Source organism: Rhineura floridana, chromosome 10 (assembly GCF_030035675.1).
Source record: "Rhineura floridana isolate rRhiFlo1 chromosome 10, rRhiFlo1.hap2, whole genome shotgun sequence".
Classification (NCBI taxonomy): domain Eukaryota; kingdom Metazoa; phylum Chordata; class Lepidosauria; order Squamata; family Rhineuridae; genus Rhineura; species Rhineura floridana.
The window spans coordinates 13,430,182-13,450,345 of record NC_084489.1 but is presented as its reverse complement, the minus strand read 5'-3'; the positions used below and the strand labels follow the sequence as shown (position 1 = coordinate 13,450,345).

Below are 20,164 nucleotides of genomic sequence, written 5' to 3'. Positions count from 1 at the left end.
GCGCTTCTTGGCTCCTTTGCCGGGCAATGGCGCGGGTGCCCTGCCCCGTGATGGGGCGGCTCTGGGTGTCACCCCCCTCATGGTGTCACCCGGGTGCGGTCCACACTCCCCGCACCCTGCTAGTGACGCCACTGATTTTATATCTGGATACCCAAACCCAATATTGTATTGCTATCTATTTGTGTAGGTTAGGTTTATATTTCCTTGTGCTTTCATCTCATTGTTGTGCAGGAGTCATATCCTTGTTTTAAAAGGGTCACATTATGGCTAAGTATATTGATACACTTAACTATACAGAGAAATAAATAGCTAGGATGTTAGATGCTCCCACTTTTTTAATAATACCAGAGACCACCCAAATGAAACTATATCATGGGAAACATAAAAAATTAAGAATGAAAAGTATGAAGTTAGATACTCAGGCAGGAGCACTACGATTACTGCAAAAATCATTGCATACCTAGAGGATTGAAGATTATGAAGGAGACAGGAATGTTTCCATCAAACGAGGAATTTAAGAACAAATGCAGCCTTAACAAATGCTCCATGGACTTAATGGTATTATTGATTGAAACCTCAAAAAAAGAAATTGAACTAATAGATAGAGATGTAAAAAAGATTCAGAACAATATGGTGGGACATGTTGAGAAGAAAAGATTTTTTGAAAACATGGAGGAATGTAATAAAGAGATAGACAAAGAATATCATAAACTGAAAAATCTTAAATTAAAAAAATTCCATTAATCAAAACTGCCTACAAAAATGAGTTTTTAGCAGAAATTTGCACTACAATTTTCATTGAGGTTTTTTTTTTAAAAAAATCACAGATTGCTGCAGAAATGTGGAGAACTGAATTTAAGATTGGAAAAAATGAGAAGATGAGAGAAATGAAATTTACAGATCTTTCCAACCTTACCGAGGGAGCCTTAAATTAAGCTAAAAAGGAGCTCATAGTGACAGTGTGTAACTTCCGAAAACATTTTTTTTAAATATGGACATTTTCCTGCAATCAGGAAAAACAACTATTTTCACATTTAGATGTCATAATTATTGCTCTGTCTTTCAATGTAAATAATATAATTTCAGGCCTGTAAGAATTCAGTTGGGCTAGATGATCTATCTATTCAAACATTACAAGTAATTTGTTACGTTTGAAATGGCTATCAATCATAGGACATGGTTAAAAAATTCCACATATATATCAATACAATTCCTTGTGTTATTTCTAATAAATAGAAGTTTAATAAACATAAAATGACTAGCATTCATAAAACCATGTATAGCGCCGTGAAAAAGTATTTGCCCCCTGTCTGATTTTCTGTGTTGTTGCATATTTTTGGCACTGAATGTTGTCAGATCTTGAACCAAAACCTAATATTAGAGAAGAGGGAAGGTGAGTGAACAAACAACACAAAATTATACTTCTTTCATCTATTTATTAAAGAAAATTAAGCAACACCCAAGGCCCTTGTGTGAAAAAGTAATTACCCCCTTAGTCTCAATTCCTGATTACGCCACCTTTAGCATCAATGACTGCAATCGAATGCTTTCTGTAGTTCCTGATCAGTCTCTCACAGCGCTGTGGTGGACTTTTGGCCCTCTCCTCCATGCAGAACTGCTTTAACTCAGTGACAGTTGTGGGTTTTCGAGCATGAACTGCTCCGTGCAGGTCCTGCCACAACATCTCAATGGGGTTTAGGTCTGGACTTTGACTAGGCCATTTCAAAACTTTAAATTTCTTGTTCCTCAACCATTCTGCTTGTGGGTTTCGGATCATTGTCTTGCTGCATGACCCAGCTGCGCTTCAGCTTCAGCTGATGGACAGATGGCCTGACATTCGCCTGTAGAATTGTCTGAGACAAAGCAAAATTCATGGTTTCTTCAATGATGGCAAGTCTTCCAGGTCCTGATGCAGCAATGCATCCCCAAACCGTGACTCTGCCACCACCATTCTTGACTGTTGGGATGAGGTTCTTCATGTGGAATGCAGTGTTTGGTTTTCACCAGATATAACATGGCTCATGCCGCCCAGAAAGTTCCATCTTTGACTCATCTGTCCATAGAACATTTATTAATTAATTACATTTATATACCACCCCATAGCCGAAGCTCTCTGGGTGGTTTACAGCAATTAAAAACATTAAAAACAAATGTCTTTCTGATGGTGGAGTCATGAACACTGACCTTGGCTGAGGTGAGAGAGGCCTGCAGATCCCTGGATGTTGTTCTGGGGTCCTTTGTGACTTCCTGGATGATTTTACAGCTTGCTCTTGGAGGGAGTTTGGCAGGATGGCCACTCCTGAGAAGATTCACTACTGTCCTAACATGGCTCTGACTGTGGTTCGGTGAAGCTCCAGAGCCTTAGAAATGGCTTTGTAACCTTTCCAGACTGATATGCATCAACAGCTGTTTTCCGGAGATGTTCAGGAATTTCTTGGGGCTTTGAAACCTGTGTGCTGGCAACTTCAATCTGATAGCAAGGGCCAAAGTTAGTCAGATTTATATTGCGTGGGGCTTGCCCAAAGCAGACCTGATTGTTTACCAAGATATTCAAACACCTGGCCCTAATAATCCGTTTCATTGGGTTGAGTTAATAGGGAAGCAATTACCTTTTCACAGAAGGGCATTGGGTATCGCCTAACTTTCTTTAATAAATAAATGAAATAAGTATCAAAATTTTGTGTTTGTTCACTCAGCTTCCCTTTTCTCTGATACTAGTTTTTAGTTCAAGATCTGACAACATTCAGTGCCAAAAATAGGCAACAACGCAGAAAATCAGGGGGCAAATACTTTTTCACAGCACTGTATAAAACAATCATGTATAACAATAAAATGTCTTTGTGCTGAACATATCTCAAACGTGTTTCAACCTATACAGGTCTTCTTTAGTGGAAACTGTAAATTTTTATCAGCTGAATGCTGTTGTGTTCCTTTGGCATTCCTAGATCCTGTAAACGATAAGTGTGTCCAACAGACAAAGTAGAGAACAAATGTAGCCAACTATAGCTCAACATTATACATACAAAAAGTATAAAAGGTATAGGTAAGTCCCCTGTGTACACAGAACACTCATTCACCTACACTTTTTCTATGCAGATGTATATCTTGTGAAGTCAATTGAATTCTTCCAGGCTTGTTGAGGTTGGGTTTCGTTCTTTTTTGGTTCAAGTTAATAATACAATTTCAGTAATCACTGCATACTAGCCATGTTGTGAGAAATAAATGCAGCTGTAAAAAGTAACTGCAACTCAGCATTGAATATTTAAGGAAGGAGTTCAAAATACACAAACCTTGTTCATTTGTGAATATAAATACATGAATGCTCCTTGATTGGCTTATTAAAATTAATATCTTTACCAACTTGCATTCAGTCAATTCTATAAAATGATTATAATCAGTGCTAAGTTAGACTTTGGGAAGTTCGTTCATCTATAAATACTGGGTTAAATCTTGATAAAATTAGTCACACATACAGAGCAGTCTAAATGGAGGTGGGGAGTGGTGGAGTCACCACTGCACCCAAAGTCCTGTGGCTTGTGCTGGTAAAGATGGAAAGTTGGGGCAATTTTTTTTTCCTTACTGCTACACCAGCTGTAAGCTGGCATAACTGAGGAACCGATAGCAGATGGAGCAGCTTGGATCTGGTAGATCCATAGCTGGCTCTGATCCATTCCATCCCAATCCCATAAAGACTCGTTTTGTAGTCCTGTGCTGGCTGCTGCTGGTGACTTCTCAACCATCCATCTTTTTGGCGGGCACAACAGGGGCTTTTATGGCAGCAGAGCCTCCCTCCCACTGACAGGGCCTGCCAGAGGGGACATCCACTTAATCCTTCCTCCCTCCTGCAGTGCTGATCAGAGAGTTAGGATTGCCCTGTTAGTTCACATTGAAGTCAATGCGATTTAAGTTTTTGAAAATTATTTCAGCAACTACCAAGAATGAAACAGTCAAAGTGACATGGGGTGGGGGTCCATGATACATGTGATTGATCTGCCAGAAGATTTTAAATGGGTGGTCCTTGCCCCTCAAAAGCCTCAAATATCTTCTGGAATATACAGTGGTAAGGCAGGTCACACAACTGAGGAAAGGGGCTACTCGGCTGTGGCACCCTGTTTGTGGAACTCTCTCCCAAGAAAGGCTTGTCTGACATATATGGCGTTATTGTTTATGCACTGGAGACTTTTCCCAGGCTTTTAACATCTGATGGATTTTTGCTGTTGCTGAGTGTTTTTTTTAATCCTGCTTCAAAACAATGTTGCTTTTATAAATAATTGTTCAATGTTTTATCTCTACCACCATGGATTATGATTATTTTTTAAAACTGAAGAGGATGATCCTTTATCCTAAAAGGGATAAAGATTCTCAAGTAATATGAGAAGCAGAAAAGGGGGGTGTTCATTTGTTTGGCCTTTGAACAGTTTTGGTCAACCAGTTGCCTTCCAGATGTTTTAGACTACAACTCCCATCACCCCAGCCAGCATGGCCAATTTTCATGGATGGTAGAAGTTGTTGTCCCAAACACCTGGAGGGCATTAGTTTGGGGAAGGCTGTCTTAGGTCATGTTTCCTCAACTCTTTTGAGCATGTCCTTTTTCTAAATTTATTTTGCCTTATCTCTCCCCACACCCCAACAATCCATTCCACAGCAGTGCAAGCAGAGTATAAGATTGCCTTCTGCTGTGTGCCAAGATTTGTGGATCAAGGAACTGTTCTAAAACTGGCATTAGAAAGATGAAGGGAACAAGACATCTCTGACCACTCCTCTTAACATCACACACTGGAAAATTCCAACTCTATGATTCTATGAAGTACCATTAGCCCTAAGTAACACCTCTTCTCAAATTAGGGGATAATGAGGCAAATGATGAAGCAGTCACCACCCACAAACCCAATGAGAATCAGTAAGGCTCATCAATGCCCTGTTTTGCCTGATACTCCTTCTTGGAACTTTGCACCCACTTCCAGATACTCTTGTCCTTCACAATTTGAGAATTACCCTAGAAAACCCCAATGCATCACATTTGCATGGTTGTTAACAAACAGGATAACCCAAAATTAACTGACATACAATAAAATGCAAGACAAAGTGCTGAGGTTTCTTTTTTCTTTTTAAAAATCCTTCCTATTATTTTCCTGTGACTTTTCTGTTCTTTTGTATAAAAGCCAAAAGTGACATTTGTCAAGAGATTACTTGTGGGGGGAAAGGTCTCAGAGCATTGAAAAACAAATACACTACATGTTAAAAGCAATGTATGAAATCCAAGTTTGGAAAGTATAACATGAAAAGTAATTTTCCTTGGCTGTTGTTTTCAAACATATTTTTTCTCCAAATCCCCTGATGCTTCCTCCTCCCAGCTAAGGTTCCAAAGCAAAAATATCATCAAATTATAAAATGGTATTGTATATTATTTCCAGAGGCATTTATGGAAAGCTTGTTAAAACAAGAAATGGTATATTGAAGAACAGACACTGATTATCTTGTGAACGTTCTTCAACACTTAACAAATCTGTAGCTCTTTTGAACTGTTACAGGATCATAAATATGAAGGCTAGGATTCCAAAATCATGTTTACTATCAGACACATGAAAGTTTTCCAGACATATCCACATGCACAGTTTGCTTTATGGTGGTCCAGCTTCCTTTTCCAGTCCAGGCTGACAGGAATTATTTTTTGTAGAAGGGAATGGATTCCTAGTATGCCTGTAGAAAAGCTGAACTGAAAATGCACCCCCCTTTCACAGCCCCACAGGCTGTGGAGATGTGGGGGAACGTTTGGTAATTGTTTCAGGGGAGCAGGAGGAAATAGTTAAATGTTCAGGGGGAAGGGACTTCAAGAAGAACGGACAAGAGAAAAGAGGCATAAATCCATTTTTTCGAGGACAGGAGAATATCATTACATTTTCAGGAGTGGGGGCTTTCCTTGAAAAGAAGAGTGATCAGGTTTGGTCTCCCACTTCCTTTTTTTTCCAAGCATAGTTTTTCCACTGCCGCATTTCCCCTCATAATACATCCTTTAGATGGATGCTGTATTGTGATGTAGCCTCTTTCCAGGGGCATTATTGGGGAAGAACGTGCTCCCCACCGGATGTGAAAGGGAGGCCACTGGAGCTGTCAATAGAAGCACTGATGGCACTCACAGCAGCAAAACCTAAGTATGAAAAAAGAAGGTGGGGTGGGAGAGCAAACCTGAACCCTGGCTTTTCAAGGTAAGCCATACTCCGCTCCTCAAAATTTAATCATATTCTCCTGCTGAAAAGTTGGAGGATTTATCACAGACTCCTTCTGCCCTTGAAGTAGCAAAAAACTTCATTTCTTGAACTTTTGGCTCAATTTGTCTCCAAGCAACTTATACCTTCTATCCCCCTCCCTCCCCCACACACACTGATTGGGATGGGGGGGGGAAGGAGCCCTTATTATACAGCCACAAGAGTGGCTGTATACTATAGTCAGAATGGATTTTTCGCATTCCACAATGTTAAATTGAAAATACCCCCATGCCATTCTGATGCTTCCCATAAGCTCATTTCAAAACAAAACCTTACAAAACTTATAGCCCTGAACTCAGAAACATTTACAATCCTGTAAATTTTCATGGCGATACACAAAACAGTCAGAGAGAATCAATCGTTCAAAGCGGGGAAAAGAGAGACAAAAAAGATCTTGATTTTATAGTTATACCTTTTTATTATACAGCCACAAGAATGGCTTACAGTTCTGGACTCAGAAACACTTAATAACCCTCTAAATTGTCATGGCAATACTCAAAACAGTCAGAGAGAATCAAGCTCTGCAAGGGGAACAGGGCATCTCATAGCAACTCTCAGCACCCTTCACTAACTACACTTCCCATGACTACTTGGGAGAAGCCATGACTGTCAAAAGTGAAATAAAGGTCTGGCGTAGATCTGGCCAGGGACAGCTTTGGTTTAACTTTGAGTGGGAGGCTACATGCGCCTCCTGTAGAATACAAGTAATACAAGAAATGCTGAAAAACAATGATACTGTTCACAATGTTTTTCTTTTGGAAAGGAAAGGGGCTTCCCCTCTGCCCAGTGCCCACCTACCCAATCTCCTTCCTCCCCGTCCTCCCCCAGGTCAGTTTCACCTATCCTAAGCATGATTGCACAGGAGTAAATCCCACTGAACTCAACAAGCATGCAAATGATCAAACCTGCCCTCCCCTCCTCCTCCCTCCTATCCCTTCCCTCTTGCTCCTTCCCTTCCCCTTCCTTTGTCCCTTCCTCCCCTTCCCCTATCCCCTTCCAATCCCCTCTTTCCCCTCCCTCAGAGGCACATGTTACAAAATTCTTCCAAGCTACAGAGGAAGTGGATTGGACTGTGAAAGACCAACCCAAATTGTGTTTGCATTTTGACCAATTTGTAGGGCAGTACAATATCTCAGAGAGGAGGTCAGGTCTCCTCTTCCCCTGGTGCATTCACTATAGCTGTCAAATTTCCCTGCTTTTTAAAGTTTGACAGTTATATCTGTTGGCTATAGGTACGTTCTTAAACCACATGGGTTTTTTGCCTATTAGTGAATATGTATAAAAAATCTCAATGTATGAACAGATTCTTCATGCAATTAATTTTTCCTTCTGGCAGTACATCTAGGATCAAGGTATATTTCTGTTTAATACATATACAGTCTGTCTTTACTTATGTTTTCTATTCTTGCAATTTAACAGTTGTTAAACAAATTTGTTGCATCCCTATTCTAAAATGTATTTCTCCACTGGTTGGAGCAAAAGAGTGCAATCCCTTTAATCTTGGTTTCAGTCTGGCACTGAAGAGTCATTATAGTGTTTGAGATTAGTCATAAAAAAGAATGATGCATTTATTGACTCATAAACAGGGTTCTCCAAAATGCTTTAATTTGGATTCCTGCATTGAGGACGGGGTTGGACTTCCAACTGTCTAATTCTATGAAAAGGAATCTAGCATTTATCTCCTGTTGTCTCAGTGCAAGAAGCCTACTGCTGTGTAATTTGGGTGTGTTTAGGCATCCCCATTTACCTCTATAGGGAGACAGTGAGAGCTGATCTCCACACACAGATTGCTGGTGGGCATTCCTCCTCTAAAGTGAATTGGGAAGCTGTTACAGGTGGGGGAGCTCCATGTGTGTATTGGAGCTCCTGCACCTGGAACAGATTGCTTAATTAGGCATCTGTATTTAATGTTTGTGGTTTCAAAATAAATCCAATTATCCAAGAAATGAAGTATGGTGATCTATGTGTGTATTCTGTGTGAACTAACATTTGTCACTTTGGTTTCATTTGATTTCCTCCTAAATTCAGTAATTATATTCTTGCATATTTTGTCTAGTTGATATTTAGATAATTTTTTTCACACTACATTTGGGTTTCCAAAGGTGTATCACTGAACACCAAAGTCAGGATCATTCAGACCATGGTATTCCCCATTTCTTTGTATGGATGTGAAAGCTGGACAGTGAAAAAAATGGATGAGAAGAATCAACTCATTTGAAATGTGGCATTAGAGGAGAATTTTGCTGATACCATGGACCGTGAAAAAGACAAATAATTGGGTGTTAGAACAAATTAAAACAGAACTATCACTAGAAGCTAAAATGATGAAACTAAGGTTATCATACTTTGGACACATAATGAGAAGACATGATTCACTAGAAAAGACAATAATGCTGGGGAAAACAGAAGGGAGTAGAAAAAGAGGAAGACTAAACAAGAGATGAATTGATTCCATAAAGGAAGTCACAGACCTGAACTTACAAGATCTGAACAGGGTGGTTTACAACAGATGCTGTTGGAGGTCACTGATTCATAATAATGTAATTAAACTGCCTTCAAGTCGATTCCGACTTATGGCAACCCTATGAATGAGTTTTCATGGTAAGCAATATTCAGAGGGGGTTTACCATTGCCTTTCTCTGAGGCTGAAAGGCAGTGACTGGCCCAAGGTCACCCAGTGAGCTTCGTGGCTATGTGGGGATTCGAACCCTGGTCTACCAGGTTGTAGTCCAACACCTTAACCACTACACCACACTGGCTCCACTGATTCATAGGGTCACCATAAATCGTAATCTACTTGAAAGCACATAACACACACACACATGTAGGTTCCAGCTGTGATATAGACTATTACTATGTTGACAGATTATTTTGGAGTATATATTGCTCACATAAAACATTCAATTATAATGAGTTAACAGGATTATTAGTAGCCAGCTCAAGCTGCCAAAGGTTCCTTAGATGGTGGGAGGGTTTGTAGTCTTTAATAAGGAGGCCATGAGTTTTCAGCTGTGATGTATGGACTGCAGTCAGCCAACAAGAACGTTGGCAGAAAGCTGTTGTAATTCACATCTCTTTGAGAGGTGTTGGCTCTTCTTGTAGGCCGATGCTGGGTGACTGCTCTTGCAAAAAGCAATCATATAAAAATGTTGGGGAATGTTGCCCTTAAGGTAATTCTCCCCTGTAGTTTTGTCTGTCTGTGAGAATAGTCACTTGTGTCATGGAACAAAGGAGGCCAGTCTGATACGCCTCTTTGGTTAAGCAACCAACAGTGAACAAAAGAATTCACGTAATATAGTGTCAGTCCTTCTTGTTAAAAGCCTGGGAAAGAATGTTTTGATTATACGGGATGAATGTTGCCATCTTTGCTTTTTTGAGCCAGTGGTTATCAGGGCTGGGGAAACAGAGGCATAGATGCCCACAATTCTGTCGCCACTTTAATCTACATACATAGTCTTGGTGGTTCATCATCTCACGCTTTTCTCCTCCTCCCAAGGGCTAAAGTACTAGTAGTGATCCAGAAGCCTTAGGCTAGTGCATTCCATTCTCTCCCACATGGAGCAATTCTCTCCTCTGCTGCTGGTTTGAGGCAAAACATAGCTTGCCATTTCATCTGAACCAGCAAACCGTGGCTTGCACATGCACGGTTCAACTATTTAGTGACTTTCAGATTTTCATAATGTAGGACTCAGGGCTTGTCCACATGTGAACAGCATCTGGCTGCAAATAAACTTCTTTTACCTTCAAATTTTGGTTAGAGTAGTCTACACAGGAGACTCAATTCCAGCCGCAAAGCCAGTGTTTTCAAGCCATACCAGTAAGGTGTTACGGTGTGTTGGATTGATGCCAACGTTTGTTTGTGGACCTACCTTCTTATGTGATATTCCCACTCTCTCCATTTGCGAATGAACTGGGCATGCATGATTGTGCACTTCTGGACCAGTGAGAAAAAAGAGCAGAGCAGCTAGACTCTCCATTGTTTATTTTCCAGATGTCTGGAAATCTGCACATCCATATAACTGGTATTCCAAATGTTTAATGTGGCTCGCTTGTGCTGTTTCTTTCTTTCTTTTGCACAAATCTGAGGGAATAAAAAAGCATTTATATAACACTAGACTCCTTTGTTCAGGAGTTTATTGGAAATAGTTATGAACATGGCTGGAAAAGAAATGAAGGCCTGGAAGAAGTAGTGGACATGGAAATGGGAGTAGCAGGGGTGATCCACCCACACCAAAACAAATAGTCTGCAACCCCAGGTGGAGCCAGTGCCCTCCAACTTATTGGATTATCCCTGTATGAGGTAAACCTGAATTTACAGGGGGTAAGCATCAAGACTGGTGTTGTCCGAGGGGTAACATCATGTGGACTATGCAAATTAAATGGGAATACAAACAGCTATAAACTCTCAGTAAACTCTGGTGTGGGCACATCTATCTCCTGTAACTACCTGACACCCTTAGTATAGCTTTTAACATGGTCTAAAACAAACACTCTAACTGGGTCATACCTTCCATTAGTGGTGTAAACTGGGTTGAGGGTGCAGGAAGAGAGTGTTTAAAAGGCATGAATATAAAGTCATTAGTTGATATCTCATACTTTAGTTGCTTTGTTACTGAATTTATTATTGCTTCAGTTCATGCCACCCAGTAGTCACATTTGAAGATAAATGTTCCTAGTCTTAACATAATGGTAGGAAGAGCTTGAAATAAGCTCTTAGGAAATCTTTGCTTAGGCAGCCATTTTGTAAAGTGAATACAGAAGACATATAAACAACAAATCCAACAGAATGCTGAAGGAATTTTACACATGGCAAAAGAGTATAGTAGTATATGTTTCTTTTGTATTTGAGGCTTAGAAAGTACATCCCAGTCATAAAGTGAAGGCTTATTTTCAGTATTTCTTTTAAGAAGAATCTTTTTTAAGAAACAAAGAAAGAAAAGAAAATGTTAAGATTTCTGTTTTTTTATTATCATAATAATTACTCCTTCAGTATTTATTTAGAATACTTATACCCGCCCTTCATGAGCATTTGCATCACTCAGGGAAAATTACAGTAATTAAACACAGAACAATTCAATTTTTTTTAAAAAGTGTAAAAATGGAAAACTCTCGGGATAAAAACATTCTTAAATGTATGATTTACAATCCTATTTCCTTTACCTGGACAACACACCTTAGACAGTTCACTCTTGTTTCTTTCTTATAAATTGAGATCAGGGTTGAGTGACTTTCCTAGCCTGCCCTGGGACTTCTTGGTTGAATTGGAGATACGGAACCAAGTCCATGCTATATGTTCCCTTGACCACAGTAGTACTCAACTGAAACACCAATTCTCATTCACTAATAGGCAAAAAACCTATCTGCTGATGTCTACTGGAGGCTATTCTGCAGAATAGTTAGTGCCATTATTCCACAATTATTTTTGGAGTTTTTTTAGTGTAAATTTTGCAAAGTGTTGCTGTACTTCACATATTCACAGAAACAAAAGAAAAGGATTTCCTATAGGAAACTTCACTAAAATTTCAAAGTAAATCAGACATATTTAAAGTGACCATCTGAACTATAACTGTCTTAATAATGTTGCTTCCTTCCTGCTAAAGCAAGATCAGCACAGCATGTCTTCTTTCTATTATTTGAGCTGATTGCAGGTCTTGCCACCACTCACCACATGCTCAGAGGCACATGTTACCAAATTCTTCCAAGCCACACAGGAAGTGGATTGGACTGTGAAAGACCAACCCAAATTGTGTTTGCATTTTGACAATTTTGTAGGGTAGTACAATATCTCAGAGAAGAGATCAGGTCTCCTGCTCCCCTGGTGCATTCACTATAGCTGCCCAATCTCCCTGCTTTTTAATGCTTAATAGAAATATATGTGGGCTATAGGTACATTCTTAAACGGCAAGGTTTTTTGCTAATTAGTGAATTTCCTTGCTTTTTAATCTGGGAGGTAAGAAATGGGATCCTGTGCACGATTGCTGAGAATGGATTGCTCATTTGCATTCTTATTGAGTTCAGTGGGATTTACTCCTCTGCAATCATGCTTAGGATAGGTGAAACTGACCACAGGGGATGGTGATGGGGAGGAGGAGGAAGGGAAGGGGTAGGGGAGGAGGAGGAAGGGAAGGGGTAGGGGAGGGGAGGAAGGGCAGGAGGGGAGGGGAGCAGGCAGGAGGGGGAGGAGAGCAGGCAGGAGGGGGAGGGGAGGAGAAGGACAGGTTTGATCATTTGCAAGTTTATTGAGTTCAGTAGGATTTACTCCTGTACAATCATGCTTACGATAGGTAAAACTAACCAGGGGGGAGGAAGGGAGGGCTGGAGTGGGGAGGGGAGGAGGAAGAAAGAGGAGAGGGGAAGGAGGGAAAAGGCAGGTCATCATTTGCATGCTTATTGAGTTCAATGGGATTTACTCCTATGCAATCATGGTTAGAATAGGTAAAACTGACCATGGGGGGGGGAAGGGGAAGGGACATATTGATGGGTGGCAAAGGAAGGGGGAGGGGAGGGCAGGTTTTATCATTTGCATGCTTATAGAGTTCAATGGTATTTACTCCCATGCAATCACACTTAAGATGGGTAAAACTGACCATGGGGAGGAGGAAGAGAAGGAGGGGATTGGAAGGAGATGGGGATGGAGAGGGAGGGGCAAAGGAAGGGGGAGGGAAGGGGCAAGAGGGAGGAGAAGGGAAGGTGGGTTTGATCATTTGTATACTTTTTTAGTTCAATGGGATTTGTTTCTGTGCAATCCTGTTTGAAAATGGAAATGGACAGCCTTCAAGTTGATCCCAACTTATGGCAACCCTATGAATAGGATTTTCATGGTAAACAGTATTCAGAGGTGGTTTTACCATTGCCTTGTTCTGAGGCTGAGAGGCAGTGACTGGTCCAAGGTCACCCAGTGAGCTTCATGGCTGTGTGGGGATTCAAACCCTGGTCTCCCAGGTTGTAGTCCAACACTGTCCTGGGGGAGGGGCAAGGAGGGGAGGAGATTGGGTGGGTGGGCACTGGGCAGAGGGGAAGCCCCTTTCCTTTCCAAAAGGAAAAAACATTGTGAACAGTATCATTGCTTTTCAGCATTTCCCCCACCTTTTTATTCTATAGCAAGCACATGTAGACTTCTACCCAAATGTAAACCAAAGCTGTCCCTGGCCACATCCACACCAGGCCTTTATTTCACTTTGGACAGTCATGGCTTCTCTCAAAGAATCCTGGGAAGTGTAGTTAGTGAAGGGTGCTGAGAGTTGCTAGGAGATGCCCTGTTCCCCTTACAGACCTTCAGTCAGAGAAGCTGACTGTTAAACCAGTCTGGCCACTTGAGCTCTGTCAGTGAAATAGGAGTCTCCTCTCAGCACCTTTCAAAAACTACACTTCTCAGGATTCTGTGGGGGAAGCCATGACTGTCTAAAGTGAAATCACAGTCTGGTGTGGGTGTGGCCCCCTGATTAGGCAAGCCAAACAGCTGTGAGTCTGGCTTTTAGAATACTGACAGTTGGTTTTTACTGAACATGCCCAACATTATCATTCAGTTCAGTGTAAAATATATTAATTAAAAATCAGCCAGGCATTTTTTTTTTAACTTTTAAACAGCAGAAGATGAAGGTCAGGCTATGGGGCAAAGTCAGTAATAGGATTACAGGTACTCTGTGAACGTGGCTGATTTTTAATGAATTTCCACAGATTATGAGAAGTCTGACAGAAAAAAATTCAAAAGGGCCCTGGGTTTTTCCCCCTCTCTTTTTAGATTTTGAAGTCTCTGTTCTCTTTGACTGTTTTGTGTATTGCTATGAAAATTTAGAGGATGTTAAGCAAGTGTTTCTGAGTTCAGGATTATCAGTTTTGTAATGTTTTGTTTTGAAATGAGCTTATGGGAAGCATCAGAATGGCATGGGGGGTATTTTCAATTTAACATTGCAGAATGTGAAAAATCCATGCTGTCTATAGTATACAGCCACTCTGTATATTAAATTGCAAATAAATGTTTTACATTTTGCTTGTTTCCCCCCCCCTTTACTTCAAACTGTAGGTTGAGAAACTAATATCAGTATTGTTCATCTGTCCTCAAATGGTATTATATTTTGTTCCTTTCCTGAAATCTCTGAGAAACATTTTTGGCATCTGTTCATGGGAGAAAGATTATAGGTAAAGAAAACGGAAGCTAGGGCCTTTCCCCTAAGAGTATTGTTGTTGTTAAGTGATTATGAACCTTATGAACAATAGATGCATTTTTAGAGGATCACAATTATCATATTGTTGTTATAATTGTAGCTTAAGGATGCTGGGAAAGTTGCTAACTTGCAGTGAGATAGCTTATCCATAACTATATACAGTTTGTTTCCTGTAATTATGGCCATCATGTAGGGCATGGAAATAAATTTATTTACAAGAAGGTTCTTAGAACTGTTTTTTTCTTTCTCACGCGGCTAGGAGAAGGCAAACAAAACTGGTAGCACTATGTGACATGTATATGGAACTACCATGTTAATTTTGCATGGAGAAAAGCAATGCATAAGTAGCATTAAAGAGCCTACTATTGGAGCAATCTTTGTATGATCAGTGTGAAATTTGGTTGTCAGGCTGAACATGGGCAAGCCTCAAACATAAGACTTTAAAGGGTTTGCATTAATCTGTGTTCTGGTGTGCATGTTGAATCCTTCCAGTGGCCTGTTTGCACAGGAATCTTGTTGTGAGGTGATAATATCACATTCTTCAGGATAAAAAATGGTTCCTGAATCTACTTTTAGAATGGGATTCCCAAAAGTGAAAATGCAAGTATAGTTTGTGGAGGGTGCTGAGAGGAGACGCCTGTTCCCCTGACAGAGCTCCAGTGACCAGAGTGGTTTAACAGCCAACCACTCTGATTGAAGCTCTGTGAGGGGAACAGGGCATCTCCTAGCAACTCTCAAAACCTTTCACTAACTACACGGAAGCATACCTTTGTACTAAAGATGCTGCTTTTCCTGTTGTGATAGATTTGCAAGGTCCGTGCTTGGTAGCTTTAAATCTGTTCTTTTCCATTCACGCTAGTAGGCATTCCTCTGTGAAGGATGTCACTTTCCTTGTGGCTGCACCCTCTAATTTTACATGTTTACTCCCTCTGTTCAAGGCTGAAGCCAGGAGTGCCACTCAGTGTGAAATTAACAAAAAATGAAACTGACCAAAAAAAACCCCTTCTCTATTGTCCAACCATAGATGGATGGCGGCAGGGGGAGTGAGTGAAAAGGCAAAGTAGGCAGCGGCTGCAGCAGCTTTTGTGGGTGGCAGACAGAGAAGGAGCGGGTAATGGGGCATTAAAAGAGAGCCCGCACTCTAAAAAACAAATAATCAAAGCAAAGCACCTACAAGGAGGAGCATTGTGCAGCTGAGATGGTCTTTCCTTTCTTTTTTGCATTATAATTAGATTGGATTAATATGAATTTAAATGAGAAAACTGTGTTATAGCTTCTCCTTGCCTGCAATTTCATGTAGACCATGCAAATTACAAGGAAATGCAACTAGCAACAGACACACACTAAATCGCCATGTGGATGAGCCCTACATGTGCTTACTGTAGAGTAAAAAGCTGGGGGAAATGCTGAAAAACAATATTGTTCACAATGTTTTCCTTTTGGAAAGGAAAGGGGCTTACCCTCTGCCCAGTGCCCACCCACCGAATCTCCTCCCCTCCCCTCCCTGCTCTCCTCCCCTCCCCTCCCTGCTCGCCTCCCCCCCTGCTCCTCCCCCAAGTCAGTTTCACCTATCCTAAGCATGATTGTACAGGAGTAAATCTGACTGAACTCAAAAAGCATGCAATTGATCAAACCTGCCCTTCCCTTCTCCTGCCCCTTCTTCTTGTCCCTTCCCTCCCCCTTCCTTTGCCCCTCCCTCCCTCTCCCCCTCCCTCCCTCCCCCCTTTCCCAATCCCCTCCTCCTCCTTCCCCCATGGTCAGTGTTACCTATCTTAAGCATGATTGCAAAGGAGTAAATCCCATTGAACTAAGTAAGCATGCAAATGATCAAACCTGCCATCCCTTCCTCCTCTCTCCCATCACCTCCCTTTTGCCCCTTACTTTCCCCTTCCTTTGCCCCTCCCCCCTCCCCTTCCAATCCTCTCCTTCCCCCTTCTCTCCCTCCTTCTACTCCCCCCTCCCCTACTCCTTCCCCATGGTCAGTTTTACCTATCCTAACCATGATTGCATGGGAGTAAATCTCATTGAACTCAAAAAGCATGCAAATGCTCAGCCCTGCCTTTCTTTTCCTTCCCCTCTCCTCTCCCTTCCTCCCTCCTTCCTCCTCTCCCATCTTCCTTCTTCCTCCTCCCCTGCCCTCTCTCCTTCCCTCTTCTCCCCCCCCATGGTCAGTTTTAGTTATCCTAAGCATGATTGCACGGGAATAAATCCCACTGAATTCAATGAACATGCAAATGATGAAACCTGCCGTTCTCCTCCCCTCCCTCCTCCTCCCCTACCCCTGCCATTCCACTTCCTTCCCTCCCCATCCCCTGTAGTCAGTTTCACATATCCTAAGCATGATTGCAGGGAAGTAAATCCCACTTAACTCAGTAAGCATGCAAATGATTGATCCATTCTCAGCAAACTTGCACAGGATCCCATTTCTTACTTTCCGGATTAAAAATGAGAGAAATTCACTAATTGGCAAAAAACCTTGCAGTTAAACAACCTACCTATAGCCAACAGATATTTCTATCAAATTTTAAAAAGCAGGGAAATTGGGCAGCTATAGTGAATGCACCAGGGGAGCAGGAGACCTGACCTCCTCTCTGAGATATTGGACTGCCCTACAAATTGGTCAAAATGCAAACACAATTTGGGTTGGTCTTTCACAGTCCAATCCATTTCCTGTGTAGCTTGGAAGAATTTGGTAACATGTAGGACATCTGGCTATAGGTATGTTCTTAAACTGCAAGGTTTTTTGCCTATTGGTGAATAATTTTATAGTTGAGCTTGTGTAGCTTCATATTGTAGCATTATTTTAGTTACTTTGGTGACAACAGCAAAGCAGGATACCACTGGAGTAAAGAAATAGCTGAATAAATTAAATAAGGGCATTTCCAATAAATAATTGATTTCTAGATTTCAAACTGATCCCCTCACCACAAGCAACTGTGTGTGCATGCACATTCTCTTGATTAGTATTTGTGGTTCTTCTCAGTTTATTATAATCTACCCTTTTAATTAACATGCTGCTTGACTCCCTCTTTTTGCCCATTAATGAAGTTATTAAATGAGACAGCATCTTATGGTGATCCCTGCAGGACCTCAGCATGTGCTAACAGCACAGAACAAAAGGAGGTCCATAGCAAGCTGACCTTTGCCTATCCAGCCCAACTTTCCACATGGTCCTTTTAATTGTATTTTGGAAAGCAGACGCTTCAGAGAAAAGAGCCCCACAGACCCTGAGGGAATTAATGCCGTTGCTGACACTTCATTGCTTTGGTCTTTTGTGTCACCCCAGTGTTTTTCCACTGAGCTGCTGCTCTCTGTTAGCCTTCGAGGTTCTTTGCATCTCTCTCTGGCTCTAGATCTTGGGTAAAGTTTATTCAATTTCTTAACGACACACTCAGCCACTTTCTCGTGTACTCAAATTCTTAAGAACAAAAAATTGGCAGATAAGATTAGGACATGGGAATTAAAATCTAAATTGAGCTATTCACAATTTATAGTTTCCAGTTTCTCTTCCAAAGGCAACTTTATTATTCCCCCCTTTTGCACTGTTGACATTCTTAAAGAGTGGAATTAATAGAGAGGTAATTTTAAAGAAACCGTCTCCCTGACAAATAAGTTGTTAGAGATAGTTTTCCCAAAGTGTCAGCTATAAAGGCATAATACTTTTAAAATATGTCTCTTGAAAATTTATCCATTCTCTTATCTCTTCTAAGGTTAGGTATACTTGATCAAAAGCAATAGAAGGACTGAAGTGTCTCTGTAATTTGCAAAGTAGAGGAATACCAGGAAATTAAAGTACTGGAAAGTATTGTCTTTGGTGATACACAGGAGTTTGGCAAGTGACAGAATTGCAAGGTACTAACATCAAGGCTGCTAGGTATAACCACATTTTGTCACTATCTTCCTTTTTCTTTCTTTCTCTCTAGATTTGCCACAGGATGAATTACAGGAAGCAGAACAGCCATGAAAAGCACAAGAGAAGCCTCAGGAGGATTTTTAAAATCTGTGTATTTATAATCCAGCAGGAACAATTTGTTTTCCTCTGAACTGAGCACAACCAACCTCAAGAAGGAAGTCCACTAACAGTGCAAAATACTTCCAGTTGCATTCAGGCATTGGCTTTCCCTTATTTTGACATGCTTTCTCTTTACCAAGTTCTGGACCATTTATCAAACAGAAATCATATATTCATGGGTAATTATCAGTCCTATCTAGAAATTCTAATGATTGATCAGACTTTTTACAAACTATGAAATCCACACACACACACAGTTTTACGTATATCTGATTTTTAAGGCCTTTTATACCATATCTGACATCAGGGTTGTTAATTTTGCCCTAATGTTACAGCTTCAATAAAAGATAACCATCTCCCTTTTTGCTCTAAGCTCCTGAACTATGTTTACCACTGAATATCCTCAATAATAGGTCATATTTCCCTTTTCCACCTCCCCTCTGATTTACAAATTTGATCTTGAGTGATATTATTCTTGAGAGTAAAATCTTCAACCCCTGTGTTTTTGGATGTCCTGAGTCCCAGGATCTAAAAATGAGACTACCGGTAGTTTAATAATTCATTTATGCCTTGACTATATATTTACAGAATTCCAAATGTGATATATATATATATATATATATACATGGCATCTTGCTAGGCAGATTCAAAGAGGATGGATTTGATTTTAGCTATGTAACTTGGTTGCACAAGTTTGCCAGTCAAAACTTCCAGGAGCCAATCCTAAAATGTTAGTCTTTGCATTAGCAGATTTCATACCACTCTGGATTTTAGGGCTCCAGCTCTAATATTTAGAGTTTTGTATACGATGATACACACCAGAAGAAAGCATGTGAATGCACTAATGAAATCAAGATGAAAATAATATTAATTCACAGACGTATATCATTGTCTGAAAATAATTCATGCCTGGCTCCAACACTACATGCTCCAAAGCATATACTTCTCTTTTTGTTTTGGTCTAGTCGTTGCACCACATCAAAATACAAAATTGCCACTTATTTGGCGGTATATGTAACATGAATTCTCTTAGCCTTCCTAATGGGAATACATACATTTTTTTAAAAAAAAAATCCAGATATCTTAGTACGTTCTGTTGGCTGGGTTGGCAAATTGTCCAGCATCCCATGCATTTGAAACAGCAAGGAAATGTGAATGTTAGTAACCATAGGTATGCCGTGCTTGCAAGTGCTGCAAGCCAGTGGGACAAATGGATAAAAGCAACATTTGTTTTGGCATATATCCTTGTCTCTCTTGGAGATTGTTAATTCTCCACTGTTTATAGTTTTGATAAAAGATAACCATTTCCTGTTTACCCCATAGCTAATCCACAGTAATTTCCTAGTTTGATTCTGTGGACAGAAATAATCTCACAGTCTTCCAGTCACATATCTTTAAGACTAAGTTTTCTTAATTTTCTGCAAAAAAATTATAGTCTTATTTCCTCCCCTATAATATAGCTCTGTTGAAAATTCTTACACTTATTTATAATTCACTTCAAAGACACTGTAATTGGAATGATCAGAAATGCAAAGATTTCTAAAATAAACAGGCCACTGAAAGTATTTATGCCTGGGTGCAAAGATAAGTGGCACCCACCCCACCCCAGAGTGAGCAGATATGGTTACCAAGGCCTAAAATGCTGTGGGCAGAATCCAGCCCGTTAATCAGTTTTAAGCCCCATTGATTTTATATGAGAGAGATAAGCACATACTTAACTC

General features: G+C 40.5%; 1 protein-coding gene across 4 annotated transcripts in view; it reads left to right on the top strand.

The window, feature by feature from the left end:
• The window catches only part of BBS9 (Bardet-Biedl syndrome 9), a 461,803-nt gene extending 442,793 nt beyond the window's left edge, over window positions 1-19,010 (top strand). For 3 of the 4 annotated variants that reach the window (XM_061587183.1, XM_061587182.1, XM_061587176.1), the window contains one exon: window positions 18,355-19,009. In XM_061587183.1, coding sequence (XP_061443167.1) covers window positions 18,355-18,474 — 120 coding nt within the window. In that variant the 3' untranslated portion in view covers window positions 18,475-19,009. Of the gene's footprint in view, window positions 1-18,354 lie in introns of all 4 variants that reach the window. The other variant, XM_061587171.1, reaches the window with a different exon arrangement.
• The last annotated feature ends 1,154 nt before the right edge of the window (window positions 19,011-20,164 follow it).